We start from the raw sequence: 21,357 nt of genomic DNA on the forward strand, positions 1-21,357 counted from the left end.
TGTTTTTCCCGGGGTCCTTATTTATATGATCAGAAACTATTGATTGAAATGACCACTCCCCAACCAATATTGACTGTTTCTTCAGTGGTGGTTTTCAGAAGTGGGCAGTGACTAGTCGATTGTCACCTGCCCATTGGTTAACAGTTAGTTGCATCATTGCAAATGGGATTGTCCTATAATGTGATGTGGGAGTTGCTATAAACCATATATGAATTATATTTTTGGGGATTTGGTGATTTCTGCTTTTTATAACATTTCAATATTTTGATTCAAGATTATGTTTTCTGCTGGTAGTGTCATTATTAATAGCTGTATTCATTTCCTGTAGGAATAATTCCATAATCCTTGTGTAATATTCTTTAAGTACAAGAGATTTATAGGGATATCTCATGCTAGTGTAGTTTATATCATCATTGAGCATTATTTGTGATTTGGTGGGTGAGCCATCTCTATTGATGAATTATTCTAGTGAAACACTATCCCCTACATATAACAACAAAGTTCAATATATGGTGATAACTGGATACACACACACATGCACATACACACACAGATATATTAATACACGTGCGTGTACACACATACCCATACATATACACACACATATCCACACACGCACATGTACATATGTACCATACACATATACATGCATATACCTACACACCTACACGCACATATATACATACATGTGTATACATATATATATATATATATATATATATAAACATATCTACATACACAGATGTACACATCCTAGTCACCATTTTGTTGAAGAGGCTTATGTATTCAGCTGAGTCAATACTATTGCGTCTTAAGAAGAGTTAGTTTTCACCCTAGAACAATGGGGACCGTCTATTGCTTTGTTTCTTCTGTTGAATAAGTTTCTTCTTCAAACTTTGATTTTCAGGTTTTTATCACCTTTCTTTGTACAAAACCTTGAGAATTGGGGACGTTTTTGTATGGCCAATTGTCTCTGACTAATTACACAAACCTGTCTGAATTTGCACTGTTGAAGGTTTGGTCAATACTATTGTGTGTGTGTGGCCAGTTTTTTTTTTTTTTTTTTTACAGAGGTTGATGTGTCAGGCTGAGGTCAGTGTAAGTGTCGCAAGTATATTTCATCATTTAATATTTTCATATATCGATAACCTGACATATCCCCCTTTTTGATTTGCATGTATGTCAGCATCATACAGGGAAATCAACTAATAGGCAGGTTATGGATCATTATGGTACATTCCACTGACGAGTCTGTATTGCTTTCGAGTGTAGGGCGTACTATTCCTTGATTTCAGGGGATATGCTGAGGTTTAAAACATTTTCCGGTGTAGGTCCTTGGATCCACACTTGTGCAAACTTTTTGGGTGATGATTCGTTTGTCAGTCAAGATGAATCCGGGTGCTTCTTGGACAAGTATTCCCGATGAAGGTCCTGGTCGGGCGATGAGGCCGGCCTGGCCTGGTAGACATATCCACAGCAGGATACCCAGGATGCTCCACATAGCAGGACTCCAGGACATTCTCGTGGGAAGGTCTCTCCTTCGGGATATCTGGTCCTCCTTCCTTGAGTGATCGCTGGCAGACAGGTTTCTGGTTTGATACATCAGATCATCATCAGGGCTTCCTGCTAGGGTCTGGTCGCTAGCACTTCCGATTACCAGTTTGGCTGTCATCTGGGGCATCATTATATACACTATAGTAGGTAAATAAACAGTTTTAGTATCAGATACATATATATAAAAATAGCCCTGTAAAGCAAAATGTGGATTCACCCTAATTCTTTTTCTGCCCTTATGATCTTTCCATAATCCAAGAGGAGTGCGTGGTTCAGTCTCCCAACAGCTGTAATTGTGATTTGGGATGGCAAGCACGCAATTGATTTATATGCACCCATCTCTCACTGATTTCACCATTCCGAGGGATGTGCAATTTATATGCTACGGGGGAAATCTTATCAGCTATGTTAAACGGACCTTTCCAAGATGGAAGGAATTTCCGTTCCTTGACCTGGTCTCTCGCAAAATTGTATAGGTAGACTTTGTCCCCAATCTCGTACTCCTTCTTGGTGGTTTTAAGGTCATAGTAGGTTTTAGCGCCAACTGCGGCTCTTTCAATGTTTCGCTGGGCAAAGGCAAAAGCATACTGTAAATGTTTTCGCAGATCCTCTATGTATTGGTGTGTTGTGGTGGCATTGACCAAATTGTGATCTGTAGTGCGGTACAATAAGTGCTGGGGCAATACCATCTGCCTTCCGGTCATGAGTTCGAAAGGGGACATTTTTGTGACCGTACTCGGAGTTGCCCTTAAGGCCATCAAGACTAGGGGAAGTTTAACATCCCAGTCTTTGCCTGTCTCCTTAACAAATTTCTTTAGGATGTTGACAATTGTCTGATTGTACCGTTCTACTCCACCACTAGAGGAGGGCCGATATGCGATATGCAATTTCCTTTTCACGCCCAATATTTTCCACAGTTTGGTCATCACTTCACTAGTGAAATGTGAACCCCTATCGGATTCTATCCTCTGGGGTAGACCAAACCGTGAAAAAATGTGATTAATTAATAAGGCAGCGCATGTATCAGAGCTATTGTTTGGCGCTGGAATACATTCAACATACTTGGTAAATAAACATGTAACGGTTAACATATACCGATTCCCTCGTGAAGATTTAGTGACAGGTCCAATGAAGTCCATTTGAAGGTCTGACCAAGGCATACAGATCCCCCTTTTCTGAAGGGGGGCCCGATGGGTTGGTGAAGCCGGTTGAAATTGGGGACATATTAAACAGCCTTGGCAGTATGCCTTCACATCACGCAGCATATGAGGCCAGTAGGCATAATCCCGAAGGATCTCATAGGTGATCTTCTCCCCACGATGCCCGGCAGTGGGAGCGTCATGGGCGTGTTGCAACATTAACCCTCTAAATTTAAGTGGAACTACCCATTGTTGGATACTCCCTTTTGATGTGCGTATCAACAATCCCTGATGCAATGCAAACTGGGATTTGGACTTCATTAAAATGCGTAAATCCTCTTTACCGGTACCATCCCCTTGGCTAATGGGATTTTGGTCAGAATTTTCTAGGTGTCTATAAAATAAGCCAATTATTGGGTCTTCTTTTTGAGCTGTAATTAAATCTTCACTGGGGGCATCATGACTCCATTGTAACACATTTGCATCTTTGCTCACCCCGGCTTGTTGTCTAGTTACAGCTTCTAACTGTACTGCCCCCAAAAATTTATCAATATCTAGTGATTCACCTGTTATGGCCCCTTCTTTGGCCAGGGAATCAGCCAGATCATTACCTTCCTTCTCGGCACCTAGGACTTTAGAGTGGCCCTTGGTCTTCTTAAAATACAAGGTGATGTCATTTTCCCTTACCAGCTGGTCTATTTGGCAAAATAACCTACCATGTTTAACGGGTTTTTGGTTGCTTTTTAGCATGTGGTTCCTTTTCCACCTAGGAAGATATTCAACAAAACTGTTCCTAACATAATTGGAATCGGTGATGATGGAAAATTCTTTTAGGTTATATTCTATGGCCATCTCGACAGCTTTTAGAATGGCAGCGAGTTCAGCAACTTGGCTGCTTTTGGATCCAAGCTTGTATCCCACAGAGGTTGGGGCTACACCTTGGGTCCATACAATCCCAATACCTGCCACTAGTTGGAGCTGTTCTCCATCCTTATGATGATAGGCGCAACCATCTACATATACACACGGCAACCGTTTACAGTACTCTTCATCATAAACTTTATAGGGAGACAACAGTTGTTCTTCCAAAAAGTCAGCGTCCGGGTCTCCCTTACTGGGATTGGTGGCTGAACAGTCATGGAGCTCAGCAAGGCCCTGGGCTACTGGACTTTTCTTGTTCTGTTTATAACGAACTTCCAGAGGCCATCCTTGCAAGGACAAAGTCCAAGCAGTGATGCGGCTATTAGACACATTTCCATCCCTGATACGTTCACTTTGTAAATACTGTAAAGGTTGGTGTGCGGTCTCAACAATAATTCTTTCACCTTGAATATAACTGCGGAAATTCTGTAATGCCCACACCGTGGATAATAAAGCCTTTTCGCAGTCTGTAAACTTCATCTCTACTGGGGACAATGTTTTGCTAGCGTAAGCAATAACCTTACTGACATTCTCTTGTTTCTGGTAAAGAACAGAACTCATACTTACCTGCGTGTACCCTGTCTCAAGATAAAAGGGTTTACCTCCTTCTGGATATGCAAGGCAAGGAGCCTGGGTCAGACGAACCTTCATTTCCTTTACAGCGTCTTCCTGTTCCTTACCCCACGACCATCCAATGTCTTTCTTTAGCAGATGAAGAAGCGGTTTGCTTATTTCGGCGTAGTTGTCAATGAACTTACGGGAATAGTTTACCATCCCTAGAAACGATCTCAACTCTTTCAGATTAGTAGGGACCTTACAGTTTAGCACAGCCTCAACCTTTTTCTTTTGGGGATTTAGACCTTCCGAAGTAACTTCATGGCCTAAGAAATTTACACGTGTGCGACACCACTGGGCTTTTTGTAGAGACAATTTCGCCCCGGCTGATCTTAACTGGCCTAGGACATGTCGCAGTTCTGTAAGGTGTTTGGTCATGTCAGTACTCTTGATTAGGATGTCATCAACATACGCCAGTGTTCCTCGCTCTAGGGCATCTGGCATAGCCTTATGCATAAACACAGCGAATTCATGGCCAGAATTGATAAACCCAAAAGGCATACGAACCCAACAGAACTGCTGGTTCCCAAAACTGAAAGCTAGTTTATACTGGTCTTCTTCACTGACTTTAATGGTCCAGTAACCTTGGGCACAATCAAGGGCTGTGAATACCTGGGACCCTTGGAGTTGGGCAAGACACTGGTCTATGTATGGTACAGGCCATCCTGACATGTAAACACGCTTGTTTAGTTGTCGGAGGTCAGCGCACAAGCGCCACTGTCCATTGGGTTTCAAAACACCCAGGATGGGGTGATTATAGGAGCTGTGGATGGGCCTAATTATACCCCGTTCATTTAGCTTCCTAATAATCTCGGCTAGAGACTCATAGGAGGCCAAAGGAAGTCTATATTGTTTGACGAACACTGGTGGGGCCTTTGGGTCAGTCTGGATTCTGGCGAAGTGGAGTTCGGTACTCCCACAATCGTAAGAATCCTTGGCAAAGATCTCCTGGAATTCAAAGAGGAGTTCGCGGAGCAATTGTCGCTCGAGATCATTGGAGCATGCATCTGCTAGTGCTATTATCTCTTCAACTATCTCTTTGAATCCAGGAAAGCTTTCAGGCTGCCCTATCTCATATGCCTCTTCAAGTCTGGTGGTTAAATCACTAGGTGTATATCGGGCACTTTCCTCCCATTCATGTCCTTTGGGGCACTCTTGTTCTTTAATCGGTTGATCAAAGACAAGGGATGTCTCTTCAATTCTACAGGTACCATCCTTAGAATCAAAGGGATAAATGGACTCAATGGTGAACATACCTTCGGGTAAAGAATTGAACGATTGTTCAACTAATTGCTCCTCAGATAAATATTCCTCAGGTATGAGTCCAATCACTTGGTTAGTGACCCCAAATGTGTAATACCCCGTTTCTACCGCAAGACCGATAATGGTGTCCTTGGGTAGGCTAAGGTCCTGATTTGAGAGGTTGTGTATGTAGATGTATATAGGGGATTGATGCGTGTTGATCAGAGGCGTGTGGGTAATTTTTAGTCCTTCCCCCTGCATTCTCTGGGATATGCATACTAGCGCATCTGACCCTTTTAATCTTTGTCCCCTTTTTATTTTTACGGGGAGTACAAAATTATTTCTGCCTTTGGGCACGATAATTTCTTGGGCTACCTGAACCTCAACAGCATAAGGCATCTGCTGTTGGAATTTCAGGGCTAAATTTACATCCTGGTATCCCTCAGGGACCCCCTTTAGTCGACTCCATAAACAGTCATTGATTAAGTCGACTTGAGTGGCAAACCGATGCAGTAAGTCGTTGCCGATATATATTTGGTTTTGGGGATTGTCCAAGACTATGAACACGTGAGTGGTTGTCTTATTACCTATGGTAATGTTTAACAGGCATCTAGCAATGGAATTATAATCCTCCGAATCATCAATGGCGTCTGAAATCCAATGACGTTGAGGAGTGGATAAATGGATCATTTCTATCTCAGTCATATGTTTTAAGAGCCCATGGCTCACAAAGCTATGCTCTTGCTTTAAATCAAGTTTGGCATATTTTGACCTACTAAGACCATTTATCTGGATAGGGATAAATAGATCACTGCTAACCCTTTCCACTCCTGTTAGGAACTGAGCGTGGTTTCCCCCTTTCCTAATTTTATTCTCCTGATGGAAAGACATGGTCAGTACATTATCTAGGAGGGAGATCTCTTTTATTTTATCACAGGGGATTTTAAACACATGGTCATCTCCTCCCACTTCAAGGCTTTTGTGGTCAGGTTGGATGACTGTTACATCAGGTAATTGACTATTTCTGAAATGAACTTCCAGGGAACCAGGCCTTTCTTCCACCAGGTGGCAGTGTTGCCGGGAATGGGGAGTCTGAAGTCTCTCATATTTAATTGGTGTATTGACTTGGGACCACAATACCTTGTTCACACAATCAACAATAGTGTTGAGCCTTTTAAGAAGGTCTATTCCAATGATCATGTGATGGTGTGGGAGAGTGGCAATAATAACAGGGTGCCTAAGTTCCTTATTACCTAATTTAAGTTTAAGCCAGGCAGTACCCCTAACTTCTAGTGGTTCTCCACCTACCCCTACCAGGGAACAATCAAAGCTCCTAAGTTTTGGTTTCTTGGGCATTGAGTTTGTTACTCGATTAAAATGTTCCTCTGACAGGATTGTGGCTTGGGACCCAGTGTCAATTAGGCCTAAAATTGGGTGATCACTGGCATCCTGTATTTTCACCGTAGTGAAATATCTCCCATCAGATTCGTTCAACTCACACATGAAATTGGCATGGTTGAAGATCTGGGAACCTGTCAATAATTTACAATCAGCATTGATCTCACCACACGTCACAGATTCTGTGCGCTTATTATTCCTTCTGGTTTGCCTGTTGGACTTCCTCAAGACGGAAGCGCAATGAGTGGGGTGCGCTCCGTCAGACTGGTCATTTATGACTATCCCCAATGGCTCGGCTAGGTTAGAGGGGTTAAGTGAACACTGCAAGGCAGGAGGGGAATTAACAACCAACATTTGATCCTCCCTGGCCCTATGACTATGTTTCTCAATTGTGGGCACATCAGGGGTAGAGCATGCGCCCCCTTTTGCTGCATACAGTGTTATCCCCTCTGGGCCTATCGGGGGGAGGTCTATGCATTCTGTGACCTTTGGTTGGTCACAGGAGTTGCCCCTAAAAAAGATGGGTTGTTAGATTGGGTGTTCATGAATTGTGTCATTTGTCCGACCATTTGATTCACCTGCTCCTCAATTTGTCCTATACGTTGGTTGAGGGTATTTTGGTACGTTGCCCTATTTTGTCTGACCCTATTACGTTCCGGATGGGACTGGGTAGATGTCTCAGACTCATAACCACTCCTCAGGCCCCGATGCTGGGAACTCTCTCTCGGAGGTCCCTGTATTTCTCCTTGACCTTGGGGAACTTGGGGAACTGCACCAATCCGGGGTGCTCCCTCTCGTTCCTGGTCAGGAGGCGACCTATGGTCATTGTGGTTCTCAATAATATTAGGGTTTCTCATGAAGTTTGGGTCCTGGTTAAAGTTGGGGTTTCTGCCAAATCTGTTGTATCTACGGAAGTTGGGGTTTCTTTGGAATCTGGGATACCCATGGAAATTGGGGTCTCTGTGAAAGTTGGAGTATCTATTAAAATTGGAGTTTCTGTCAAAGGGGGGGTACCTATTAAAATCGGGATCCCTATTGAAATTGGAGTCTCGATTGAAATCAGGTTGGAACCCCTGGGAATATTCCCTCTTGCCCTTTCTGTGTTGTGGACCCCTTTCACTTTCACTACTGTACCCACGTGGCCTCTGTCTGTCCCTCACCGTTGGCTGGAGTCGTGGTGCGACTCCGGGAGGTCTACTGGGCCTTCCATCTCGGACTGCCTCTGCATAAGATTTTCTCTCTGTCTGTTCACCCGAAGGTTGAGGGGGCATGGTAGTGGCCGCTACTATTTTAGGGTTCTGCTGGGCCTCTCTTTTTACCCCACTTTCACTGGACTGTTGGATTGAGAAAAGGTAGTCACTCTCCCTTACTAACCAATCCAGGGAGCGTCCTTTCCTAAAGTCTTGTGCAAGACCTAATTTTATATAAGCAGGTAATGCTTCATAAAATAAGGTCTTGAATTCAGACTGATCAGGATTGGGATCCTTTTCAGCCAGAAAATAGGCATTTTTCAGTAATGCCAGAAACTCTGTAGGGCTCTGATTATGACCACATTTTAGATTATAGGCCGCAGCCTTGGCAGACGTTGTAGTTTTATATGGTCCAAACTCCATTTGACACCTATGTTTAACCTCCTTCCACGACTGACCATACAGGGTTTTTAACGAATCAAAGAATTGTCTGTTTTTACTTTCAAATACCCAAGGTAGCAAATCAATTTTTGTACGATCGTCCTCAATGCCTAAGATTTCTAAGGTACGTTCGTATGTTCCTAGATGGTCAGTGATGGCGGGGGATCCTTTCTTAGAAAAGACAGGAACAGTTTCTTTTAAAAATCGGATGATTTTGGGGGTGTCATATCTTTTAAAAAGGACCCTGGGCCTCCTTTCCTGTTTATATGAAGCCCTATCCATTTCCTCATCTGTATACTCTGGGGAGTACCTTTGAAGCCTAGGGGGTGACCCATACTCAGACTCTGATTGGCTATACCTTACCTGTCTCTCCCGCTGATATGGAGATCCCCCTCTTTTTATTTCCTGTTCACGATTATCACCCAGATGCATTAATTCGTGATTTATCATGGATGTTAAATCTCCTATCCGTTTCTCCAATACTTTCTGCTCTGATCTTAGAATCTCAATTTCTGCGTTGTTTGTTTCATCCTCAGTAATAGAGTTATGTTTCTTAGGGGTTTCTTTTTCTTGTCTATAAGATTCTATTTCTTGTTTAAGTGTTTGATATTTTTCTTTTAGCTTCCTAAATTGGACACGGGTTTCCTCATATAGGGTTTTACTATTTTGAACCTGGATAAGTAATTCCTCCTCAATTCCCTTAGATTGGTTAATTCTAGTCTCAGCCCATTGGAGTTTTTCTAAAAGGGATCCTATGTCTTGGTTTTTGTTTATCAAGAGGGAGCGGGTTTCCAATAATTCTTTCTTTAGGGCGGGCATTTGTGTGATAAATTCATTACACAAAAACCACAGAGTAGGCCATGTTTTCATAATGAGACGATCTTGGACCTTCGTGTCCTTCTCATTAGCATAGGCCCTTATAAGTTGGTAAACCCGGCCGCCTTCAATAAACAAATTATCAGTTAAACTCTGAGCTTGCTCTTTTTCATCCTTGACATACTTGTCTAAACTGCATCCTATGTTTAATCTTCTACGAAGGTGTTCAACTATTCCATAATCAACAAATTTATGTAATGTTTCTCGATTTTTATCAGTATCTTTAGCGGGGGTAGTGGCCATTGTTGGGATGGTTTCACCTTCCTGGCTGTGCCTAGATGGACTTGATTCACTGTGATTTCCTGCCATGCTAGGACAATAGATATTTTTGACAATGTATGTGGACAATCACCAGTATGTTTTGTTATATGGTAAGATTTCCTTATAAGCGATCTCAGCACGTGCCTCCAATTAATATGTTGTGCGTTTTGGTATAAAATTTGACTATTTTTAATTTATTACTAAAAGGCGATGTCTGAACTATCAATAAAATTATGACGCAGTGCCTCCAGCCGATTACGGCAAATAATTTAATAACTAAGAAAAACCCAATCAATTTTGTTCAGACCTCCAATAATATACCACAACAATTTTCCTGAGCCCTTGGCGCTTACGGTGAATTCTTACCAATATATAAATATCTCCCAATTAAATTAATAAATATAATTTATTAAGATACGAGTATAATTATATATTTACATACAAAACTAAATTTACTGGTGATTAATATTCCACACACAATATCAAAATACGTTGCACAGATACAATGTGATTAGAATTAAATTTTTTTTTTTTAAACCAGACACAGAATTAAATATAACCCGATAAAAGTAAAATGAACTGTGAATTAAAATATTAAAAACAAAATGCCTGACCACTCTTAAGGCAGTTTCTCACTTTCCGCGGCCGTAGGAAAGAAAGGAACTTATCTTAAAGAGTCACACCCTATTATACCCAACACACTTAAATTCAGCCTTAACTCTAGACAAACACTTGAAATTCATAAAATCAATTGATTCAGTGAAAAGAAAAATTAACATATAGAGTTGCTCTACCCGATGTAAATGACCATATATGTATAATTTCAGACAATGTCATACAATTCCTATTATCTTGGGAGTAAATGGGTTAAATTATTAAGTCTATCTCTCACCACTCCTTCCAAGGAAAATGTTCAAAGTAAAGTAGTTCGTCTCTCAGCAGGAGATCAGCCAATGGGCAGTGGTCAAAATGGCAGCAGTCTTTTCCTGTGTCCTTCCTTAGGCGTGTTTTTTAGGATTTTTTTTTTTTTCAGAGTCCCTTGTTTTTCCCGGGGTCCTTATTTATATGATCAGAAACTATTGATTGAAATGACCACTCCCCAACCAATATTGACTGTTTCTTCAGTGGTGGTTTTCAGAAGTGGGCAGTGACTAGTCGATTGTCACCTGCCCATTGGTTAACAGTTAGTTGCATCATTGCAAATGGGATTGTCCTATAATGTGATGTGGGAGTTGCTATAAACCATATATGAATTATATTTTTGGGGATTTGGTGATTTCTGCTTTTTATAACATTTCAATATTTTGATTCAAGATTATGTTTTCTGCTGGTAGTGTCATTATTAATAGCTGTATTCATTTCCTGTAGGAATAATTCCATAATCCTTGTGTAATATTCTTTAAGTACAAGAGATTTATAGGGATATCTCATGCTAGTGTAGTTTATATCATCATTGAGCATTATTTGTGATTTGGTGGGTGAGCCATCTCTATTGATGAATTATTCTAGTGAAACACTATCCCCTACATATAACAACAAAGTTCAATATATGGTGATAACTGGATACACACACACATGCACATACACACACAGATATATTAATACACGTGCGTGTACACACATACCCATACATATACACACACATATCCACACACGCACATGTACATATGTACCATACACATATACATGCATATACCTACACACCTACACGCACATATATACATACATGTGTATACATATATATATATATATATATATATATAAACATATCTACATACACAGATGTACACATCCTAGTCACCATTTTGTTGAAGAGGCTTATGTATTCAGCTGAGTCAATACTATTGCGTCTTAAGAAGAGTTAGTTTTCACCCTAGAACAATGGGGACCGTCTATTGCTTTGTTTCTTCTGTTGAATAAGTTTCTTCTTCAAACTTTGATTTTCAGGTTTTTATCACCTTTCTTTGTACAAAACCTTGAGAATTGGGGACGTTTTTGTATGGCCAATTGTCTCTGACTAATTACACAAACCTGTCTGAATTTGCACTGTTGAAGGTTTGGTCAATACTATTGTGTGTGTGTGGCCAGTTTTTTTTTTTTTTTTTTTTACAGAGGTTGATGTGTCAGGCTGAGGTCAGTGTAAGTGTCGCAAGTATATTTCATCATTTAATATTTTCATATATCGATAACCTGACACCACATCTGGATCTGTCACACAGGCCGCCATCAGTGACCTGTCGCATAGTACCGCCATCAGTAATAATATACACTAATTTGGGCTAATTTTAGCAAAGATATTCAGCAGTATAAAGTTTGGCCCAAATTTATGAGGAAAAATTACTTATTGGCAAAATTTTATAATATAAACTAAGAAAAAAGTGGGGTTTTTTTTTTTCAAAATGTTCGCTCCTTTTTTTTCCAACTTTTCAGCCATCTTCTCTCCCAGTAGGAATGGGCTCGGGCGTGTTCGGGATCCCACCTGCCCGATCCCGCTAGGAAGTGCATCAGTGTTAATTTTGGCAGCAAATTTCAATTTAGTTTTAGTCTTCTTCTTAGGACTAAAATGGCATTTTAGTTTTAGTCCCATTTTAGTCTTCTGCAAGTATTTTTGTTTTAGTCGTATTTAGTCGACTAAAACTCCAGTACATTTTAGTCGACTAAAACATCTTACATTTTAGTCGACTAAAACGTCCTACATTTTAGTTGACTAAAACTCATTTTAGTCATCTAAATGGTCATGGTCAGGTCAGAGAGGAGGCCTGTAATTCTGCCTGCAGTCAGTGCAGTGAGTGCACACAGTGCTGCTCAGAGTGCTGGATAGGGGTCTCAGGTTTAAGGGTGGTCTCTGGTCTGACTGAACTGAAGTTGTTGAACAGGATGGGCCGGGCGGGCCTCAGTGGCCTATATGCACGCACATAGTCCTGGATGGATGGCCGAATCGGATGCCAGTGGTGACTGGTGAGTGGTCTGAGGGGACTCAGGGAGGCAGTAATAGCTGGCCTGGCTGTTAACTCACAGTGGGTGCTCTGCTCTGGATGTGGTGGTGGCCGGGTGCCAGTGCCGTGTGATGAGTCGGGCCTGGAGCGTCTGGCTGTAGTTCTGCAGCTGCAGTGCTCTGGTGAGGTCAGGTGACTGGTCTCGAATCGACTCTCTTGTAGTAGTCCACTCCTCCTGTCGGACGTCACGGGGCATGCCATGCCAGACGCCACACAGGCGGAGCTCCGTGAAAACCGGAAGTTGGGTAAACGTCCCTGCCTCACATTCTCGTTTTAGTTTTTCTTAACGAAAACGGATTTGATTTTCGTCATAGTTGTCGTCATTGGACGAAATTGTGCTATACTTTGCGTCTCGTTTTCGTCAGTTGAAAAATGCCGGTGACGAAAGCGGTGACGAAAACGTTTTTGTTGACGAAATTAACACTGCTGTAAACTCCATTGGCTGTAATGTCATTGCACATATTACCTGAATATATTACCAACATTAAATATTAGGGAAAAATATAAGAAAAGCCTTTTTCTTAATTGTTTAGTTTTCAGCAGCTTAGTAGATGCTCCTTACTTATGCGTATGCGGTGGTGCAATACATGTTTAAACTTTAATGTGCTATTATTACATGCTCTGGATGGAATTGTGTTGCCGATATAGAAATGGCCAGCAGAGGAGTGTTATTTTTGATGTCAATTTTTTATTTAGTTTTAGTTATAGTCTTTTGACTAAAATGCCATTTTAGTTTTAGTCGTATTTTAGTCGACTAAAACTGTGATAATTTAGTTGACGAAAAAGTTTTAGTCGTCGAAATTAACACTGGAGTGCACACAGCTAATCACAGGCAGTGAGACATTTCCTGATTCGCAGCTGCACAGATAAGGAGATGTCTCGCGGCCTGTGATTAGCTGTGTGCAGTGACGGCTTCCTGGCGGGATCGGGCAGGTGGGATCCAGTAGACGCCCGAGTCCATCTCTAGCAGTCAGGTAAACCTTCAAACCTTCTTCATGCAGATCCCCCACAGCCCCTGCTAAATACATACCTAAGCCTGATCTCCATCCAGTGAGGCTGTCTCTGGCTCTCTTGCTCCTCATTGGTTCAACAACAGCAGCAGGAGCCATTGCTGCGGATTTATGTCCCTGGCCAGACTGATTAGGTCTCTTTTGTTAAACAACTAAATCAATAGAAATAGAAAGTGAAGGCATTGCTGACAAACAGCCATCAAATGTCTTTTCTCCTATACTGAACACTAATCCTAGATAACAATAACATTTGTTTCCTCTCAATTCAGGAAATTTTCCCAGTGGAAACAATGCAGAAGGCGGCGCAGCTTGGCTTCGGTGGGATCTACACCAGTCCTGATGTTGGTGGGTCAGGACTGTCACGTTTGGACACTTCTGTCATTTTTGAGGCCCTGTCTACTGGCTGTGTCAGCACTACAGCATACATGAGCATCCACAAGTACGTATGCTTGGTTTCTGCTGTTCATTTATAAAAAATCCTTTTTTCTCTTACGTCCTCCGACAGTCGCCGCCCCTTCCCAAGTCTTCACCAATGGGTATTGACCTTTGCTCCGCAGGAGTAGCTAGGCACAAGATTTGTTAATAACAAAAGCTTTTAGCATAGACACACCCCTAGGGGCTGTCCCCTCAGTCAATACCTCCCTGCACCAGCATTCCCAACTCAGTTTGATCTTACCTAGCTTAGGAGTAGCAGGCTTTCCTGTGCTGGGGCTTCAGTCTCAGCCTTCTACCCTTTTTTTGATTTTATTTCAAGTGTTTTTTCTTTTCTTTACTAGCTGTTATTTTGTCAGCTTTAGTTTAGGGATCTTCAGGATGAAGATGATCATGCGGAGCTGGGTCTCGGACTGTTCGCCCTGGATCCCAGGGCTGAGGGCCAGATGGATCCCCAGCCTGCCATCGAGCGTTCAGCTATGGTTCGCCCTGGCGCCATGAACGACCCATCCCTGTTCGATGCAGGGATGCTGCCTGTGAGGTGGCTACCTCACTGGACGCCATTCTGCGGTCTTGTGCTGCACTCCACTGCGTCCTGGCTGCGGCACTCCCTGTCATCCTGATAGTGGTTTGTCGCTTGAGACGGCTCCCCACGCCATCCGGTACGGTAAGCACCTTCTGTGTGGGGACCATCTGTGTGGGTGTCAGTCTGTGGCTGTGTGTACCCCCATGTCTGTGTGCTATGCGGGCTCCCTGTCAGATTTCCTGTGTGGATGCATGCCTTTGTGGGCTGCGAGGGGGGGGGGGGGCCCTCCCGCTCTGCTGTTAATTCTGTGGGGCAGATTGGACAGACATGCCTGAGCGGCGACCGCTATTGCGGCCCGCCATTTTTTTGCAGAAATTGCTGTGGACGGCCCTGTCCCTATACAGCGGTGTGTTTTTGGCGCCAATCGCCGCCATTTTGGCGGGCCGCGCTCTTTCGAGCACATGTCGGCGCCATTTTCTTGTAGCCTCGATCCCTCAGCCGAGCGGCCATTTTTGCGGAGCCTTCATAGGCTATAATAGTCAGCCGGTTATTGCATCACTTCCTCTTTCTCTGGGACAGCGATCGGTGGCAGCAGCCTGTTTGTGAGCTCTCCAGGTTTTTCCTTCATTGTCCTGTCATTCCTTGCTCAGTGTTCTCTATCCCTGCGGGATCGGTGCATACAGTAGTGTACGGTGGGCTGCGCTCGCCGTGGTGTTAAAGGGACAGTACCCTTTTTTCCTTTCATTGCTGTGGGCATGGATTCTCAGGATAGCAAGTTTCCCCCCGCCCTGGTGGGGGGCCAGGGGGCTGCTGCACCCCCCGAGGGGGCTGATCTGGCCACGGTAGTGGCGTCATTGGTGTCTCAGGTGCATATGCTGATGGCTGAACGATCCGCAAAAAGGGCCAGGTTATCCATTTCCTCTGATTCAGAGGGCGCTGTGGCTGGCGTGCCCTTCTCAGGGTCTCGCTCATCTCTGGACCTCATGGGGTCTGAGGGGGAGGCGGAGGTGGAGGGGGTTGATGCTTCTCCCCCTGGCTCGCCTGAAGAGCTTGCACTCATGGATGAGCTGATCGCCTCCATTAAGGATACTTTGCACTTGGAGGATGAGCCCACTCCTCCTGCTAGGGTGTCCTCCTTTGGGACGCAAAGGACCCGCAAATCAGCGCAGGTTTTTCCCTGCCCTGCTGAATTTCACCATACGGTTAATGAGCGGTGGCGCAATTTAAAGAAGCCCTTTACAGTGCCGAATAAGTTTAAACTGCTTTATCCATTTGCGCCATCCACCGACGAGCGTTAGCCGTGTTAAACAAAGCTACTGCAATTCCTTCTGAGGATACCCCGGTTTTCCGGGACCCTACGGACAGGAGGTTGGAGTCTCTTGCCCGTCATGCCTATATGGTTGCTGGTTCTATGCTAAAACCTATTTTTGCTTCGGTTATGGCGGCCCAGGCGGTTGCCGATTGGACGAAGGTGCTCAGGCGCACCCTGGTGGCTGATTCGGCTCCGCCTACCACATTGGCCATGGTGGATCAAATCCATCAAGGCGTCATGTACTTGTGTGATTCGGACTTGAATTTAGCTCCTTTGGCTGCACGCCTGTCTGGCGTGGCGGTGCTCAACCGTCGCCTGATATGGCTGAAGAATTGGTCGGTGGACCAATCTTCTCGCAAGACGGCGGATTTTCCCTACCTGGGATCTCGCCTTTTTGGGGAGGCTTTGGATACTCTGATTAAGGGTGTTACTGGGGGCAAGAGTACTCTCTTACCCCAGAATCCCAATCACAAATCTTTCCGTGGCAAACGGAATCCCTCGTTTAGGCCCTCCCAGGGGTCCTTTCGTGCCTTTCGGTCACAATCCAAGGGCAAGCCCTTCAAGGGCCAGGGCTCCCAGAAGAAGCCGTGGGCGGGTAAGCAAAAATCCGGCCAGTCCGGTTCGACAACCCACGCCAGTTCCGCCTGAAGGGGCGCCCTCACCCGCTTCTGGGGTGGGGGGACGTCTGCGCGGTTTCCTCCAACCTTGGCTGATCCGCATTCAGGACAGATGGGTTCAGGAAATCGTTCGATCTGGTTACAAGATCGAATTTCTCTCTCGGCCGGCGGGCAGATTTTTTCCCTCAAATCTTCAGTTGTCTCCGGAGCGTTTGCAGGATCTGCACCTGGCGGTGCGGGCCCAAGGAGTGGTGGTTCCGGTGCCTCATCGGGACAGATTTCGGGGGTTTTACTCCAATCTGTTCACTGTGCCCAGAAAGGAGGGCAAGGTGCGTCCGATTCTGGATTTGAAAGCTCTGAACCGCTTTGTGCGGGTTCGCAAGTTCCGCATGGAATCCCTGCGCTCGGTGGTGACTGCCCTGAGTCCGGGGGAGTTCATGGCCTCCATCGATCTGAAGGATGCGTACCTACATATCCCCATCTTCGAGGGTCATCAACGGTACCTTCGATTCGCCATTGCAGAGGAGCACTACCAATTCGTGGCGTTACCTTTCGGTCTCGCTTTGGCTCCGCGGGTTTTTACCAAGGTGCTGGCGCTGGTCCTGGCCCTGTTGCGGGCACAGGGCATTGCGGTCCTGGGGTATCTGAACGATCTCCTCATATGGTCAAATGCCAGCCGGAGCCTGATGGCCGACCTGTCCACCACGGTGCAGACGCTGCAAGAGTTCGGTTGGACCATAAACTTTCCGAAGTCGACTCTGTGTCCTTCGGTTCGCCTTCCCTATTTGGGGATGGTTCTGGACTCTGTTCAGGCGAAGGTTTTCCTTCCAGAGGACAAACTCCGGACGCTTCAGGACGAGGTCTGGGCCCTCAGGGACAGCCAAAGCTCGTCCCTCCGGACATGCATGAGATGTCTGGGGTTGATGGTCTCCTTCGAGGCGGTTCCCTTTGCCCAGTTTCATACGCGGGGTCTCCAGGCGGAGATTCTGGCCAAGTGGGACGGGTGTCCGCAGTCCTTGGATCTGCGGATCTCGTTGAGTCACCGCACCAGACAGAGTCTTCTGTGGTGGCTCCAGTCCCCGACGGTGTCGGGGGGCAAGTCTTTCCGTCCGTTGTTGTGGACGGTAGTCACCACGGATGCCAGCCTGTTGGGCTGGGGTGGTGTCCTGGGCGTTCTGTCCGCCCAGGGGACTTGGTCGGAGGAGGAGTCCTCCCTTCCGATCAACATTCTGGAATTGCGAGCGATAAAGCTTTGCCTTCGGCATTGGTCGGAACGGCTTCGGAGCCGTCCGGTTCGGGTTCAGGCGGACAGTGGTGGCGGTGGCCTACATCAACCATCAAGGGGGCACCAGGAGTGCCCGAGCGGCTCGGGAAGTTGCCGACATTCTGTCTTGGGCCGAGACGCACGTCCCGGCGATAACGGCAGTTCACATTCCGGGGGTGGAGAACTGGCAGGCGGATTATCTGAGTCGCCAGACCCTGGACCAGGGAGAATGGTCCCTTCACCCGGATGTCTTCCAGATGTTGTGCGCGAAGTGGGGTTCCCCAGATGTGGACCTGTTCGCGTCTCGTCTGAACAACAAGGTGGAAAGGTTCGTGGCAAGGACGCGCGATCCTCAGGCAGACGCCTCAGACGCGTTAGTGGCGCCCTGGCATCAGTATCGTCTGATGTATGCCTTTCCACCAATTCAGCTGTTGTCCAGGCTCCTTCGCAGGTTAGCCTCGGAACCGCACACGGTGATTCTGGTGGCACCGGACTGGCCTCGCCGGTCTTGGTACGCAGACCTCGTAAATCTGGCAGTCGACGCTCCGTGGCGCCTGCCGCTTCGAGAAGACCTTCTGTCTCAAGGGCCGATATTCCATCCTGCTTTACAGTCGCTGGCTTTAACGGCCTGGCTGTTGAAAGCCAGGTCCTGAAGGACAGGGGTCTCTCCCCTGAGGTCATTCCCACTTTGATCAAGGCTAGGAAAGCCTCTTCGGGAAAGATTTACTACCGTACTTGGAAAACATACTTTGCCTGGTGTGAGTCCAGGGGGTTTTCCCCTCGCTCATACTCGGTGTCCAGAGTGTTGGCTTTCCTCCAAACTGGAGTGGACCAGCGTTTGGCGTTGGCCACGATTAAGGGCCAGATTTCTGCGCTGGCCGTTCTTTTTCAGCGCCCTGTGGCGTCACACACGTTGATCCGCACCTTTGTTCAAGGGGTGCGCCATTTGCCCCCTCCACGGAGGGAGCCTTTGCCTCCGTGGGACTTGAACCTGGTTCTGTCCGCATTGCAACATGCTCCCTTTGAAAAGATTAGGGAGATCTCGTTGCGTCTGTTGTCCAAAAAGGTGGCCTTTTTGGTGGCGATCACGTCGGCTCGCAAGGTGTCGGAGCTGGCGGCTTTGTCCTGCAGCTCTCCCTACTTGGTGATCCACAAGGATAAGGTGGTCCTGCGACCTAACCCATCCTTTCTGCCGAAAGTGATCTCGGATTTTCACCTTAATGAGGAAATTATCTTGCCTTCGCTCTGCGCGAAGCCGAAGCATCCTAAGGAGGTTGCCTTACATTCCTTGGATGTTGTCCGGGCGATCAGGGTTTACCTGTCGTCCACTAAGCCTTTTCGCAAGTCGGATTCCCTCTTTGTCCTTCCTGAGGGACCTCGGAAGGGCATGGCGGCGTTGGCCGCAACTATCGCCAAATGGATTAGACAAACCATTGTGCAGGCCTATGCCTTGAAGGGGAGGGTTCCTCCCTTCCCTGTGAAAGCGCACTCTACCAAGTCTTTGAGTACGTCTTGGGCTTTCCGGCATCAGGCTTCTGTGGCCCAGGTGTGTAAGGCGGCGACTTGGTCGTCCGTTCACACCTTCTCAAAGTTCTATAAGGTGGATGTTCAGGCATCGGCCGATGCCTCCTTTGGCCGTAAAGTTCTCAGTGCGGCAGTGCCTTAGGGACCCTTGTTTTTTTTGGGGTCCTTGGCTGTTGGGGTGTTTTACCCCTGGGTTACTTGTTTTTTCCTGGGTTGTTGCTCCTGTTGAGCACATTTTCCTGTTGCCCAGTTGGTTCTCTTACTGTGTGTAAGGTTCCTTTCTCTGGTGTGGGTACTGCGTTGCTTTTTCTGCGGCTGCGTCTCCCACCCCTCAGGTCTACACTGCTTTGGGACATCCCATTGGTGAAGACTTGGGAAGGGGCGGCGACTGTCCGAGGACGTAAGAGAAAACTGAATTTTTGTAAAATCTTACCGTAAAATTCCTTTCTCTGAGTCCTCCAACAGTCGCCGACCCCCGCCCCTCTTTTGGGGTTTTTGTGTACTCTTACTGCTATACTACCAAACTGAGTAGGGAATGCTGGTGCAGGGAGGTATTGACTGAGGGGACAGCCCCTAGGGGTGTGTCTATGCTAAAAGCTTTTGTTATTAACAAATCTTGTGCCTAGCTACTCCTGCGGAGCAAAGGTCAATACCCATTGGTGAAGACTTGGGAAGGGGCGGCGACTGTCGGAGGACTCAGAGAAAGGAATTTTACGGTAAGATTTTACAAAAATTCTGTTTTTTTTTTTTTTTTTTTTTTTTTTAAAGCAGAGGTGTAATATACACATATGATTGTACCTTCCCCCCCCCCCCCCTTCATTCAACTTGTAATTACATTTTTTCAGTCAAATAATTTTGCTTTTAATAATTACTTCTGAGACCCAGTGATCACTGGGTATGTCTTCTGTTCTTTGCTCCAAGAATAGAAAATCAGCAGTCACAGAACTCTGCCTTTGATCTTTGTTATATGAAAAAAACACTTTCCCGTATCCCTTTAGATGTGCATGCTGCTCCCTGCAGCCCACTTGGTGCTGCAGACTTTATCTGGGCAGTGTGCTGATTGGTGGCTTCAGCATGCACGTCTATTGGGATGCCGGAAATGTGTTCCTTAAAGTGTTACTAAAGCCAGGCATTCACTATATCTGGTTCTCACACTGCACAGAACATGGAAATGAAATAATTTATGGCGCTTTTCCACTGCATGGAACCGAACGGTTCGGCTCGCTTTTGTGCTTTTCCACTGCTGGTACCGCATGGTACGGTGTAGGTACGGTACGGTACGGCGGTGCTTTTCCACTACATGGAACCGACTGGTACGGCTCGCTTAAACAGTACCACCTCAGGTGTGGTTCCAACAGGGCCGTACCGGTACCATATCCCACAATCCTTTGCATGCAGCCTTGACTGTTTGTCACTACTAGCCACTGATTGGTCAGAGAATCGTTGTTATCCCACCCACTTACTTTAGTACTACTTTAGTGGAAAAGCAAACCAAACCGTACTGAACCGTTCCAACACCGTACCATGCGGTACCATGCAGTGGAAAACCAAGCAGGGCCGAGTAGAGCCAAGCCGGTACTTGCAGTGGAAAAGTGCCATTAGTAAATATAGACTGCTAAATACCTTTTCTCCTTGGCAGTTTCTCATCTTGTGACTTCTATCAGTGCCTGGTTAACCTCCCGGGTTAACTCTCAGTACCAAAAGCGGTAACCCCGAGCCACACTCGGAAGTACCCCAGAATTTTACTCACCTTCCCTGCGCTCCCCCGCCATCCTCCCACAGTCCTCACACTCTCTCCCCGCTCTGTGCTCGGCCGATTGTCAGCACTTGCCTTCTGGTTCCCTTCCCTGCGAGCGTTGCGACGCGGGGGGGGGGTGGAACCAGCGGCAAATTCAAAAGTGTAAATACCCTAAATGAGATGATACAAAGCTGTGATCCTATCGGATTACACTGTATCATCCCATTTCACCACAGGATTGCACCTGGTGACTTTTCCAGTGCCCTGCCTGGAAAATAGAGAACGACCATGGCGTCCAAAA

At 45.8% G+C, this 21,357-nt stretch overlaps 1 protein-coding gene across 2 annotated transcripts in view; it reads left to right on the top strand.

The window, feature by feature from the left end:
* ACAD8 (acyl-CoA dehydrogenase family member 8) overlaps positions 1-21,357 on the top strand; it is a 72,680-nt gene that overhangs the window by 22,242 nt on the left and 29,081 nt on the right. For both annotated transcript variants that reach the window (XM_082273134.1, XM_082273135.1), the window contains exon 3: positions 13,913-14,082. In XM_082273134.1, coding sequence (XP_082129260.1) covers positions 13,913-14,082 — 170 coding nt within the window. The remainder of the gene's footprint in view (positions 1-13,912; positions 14,083-21,357) is intronic.

This window comes from Pelophylax lessonae (genome assembly GCF_965119305.1).
Source record: "Pelophylax lessonae genome assembly, chromosome: 12".
NCBI classification, from domain to species: Eukaryota; Metazoa; Chordata; class Amphibia; order Anura; family Ranidae; genus Pelophylax; species Pelophylax lessonae.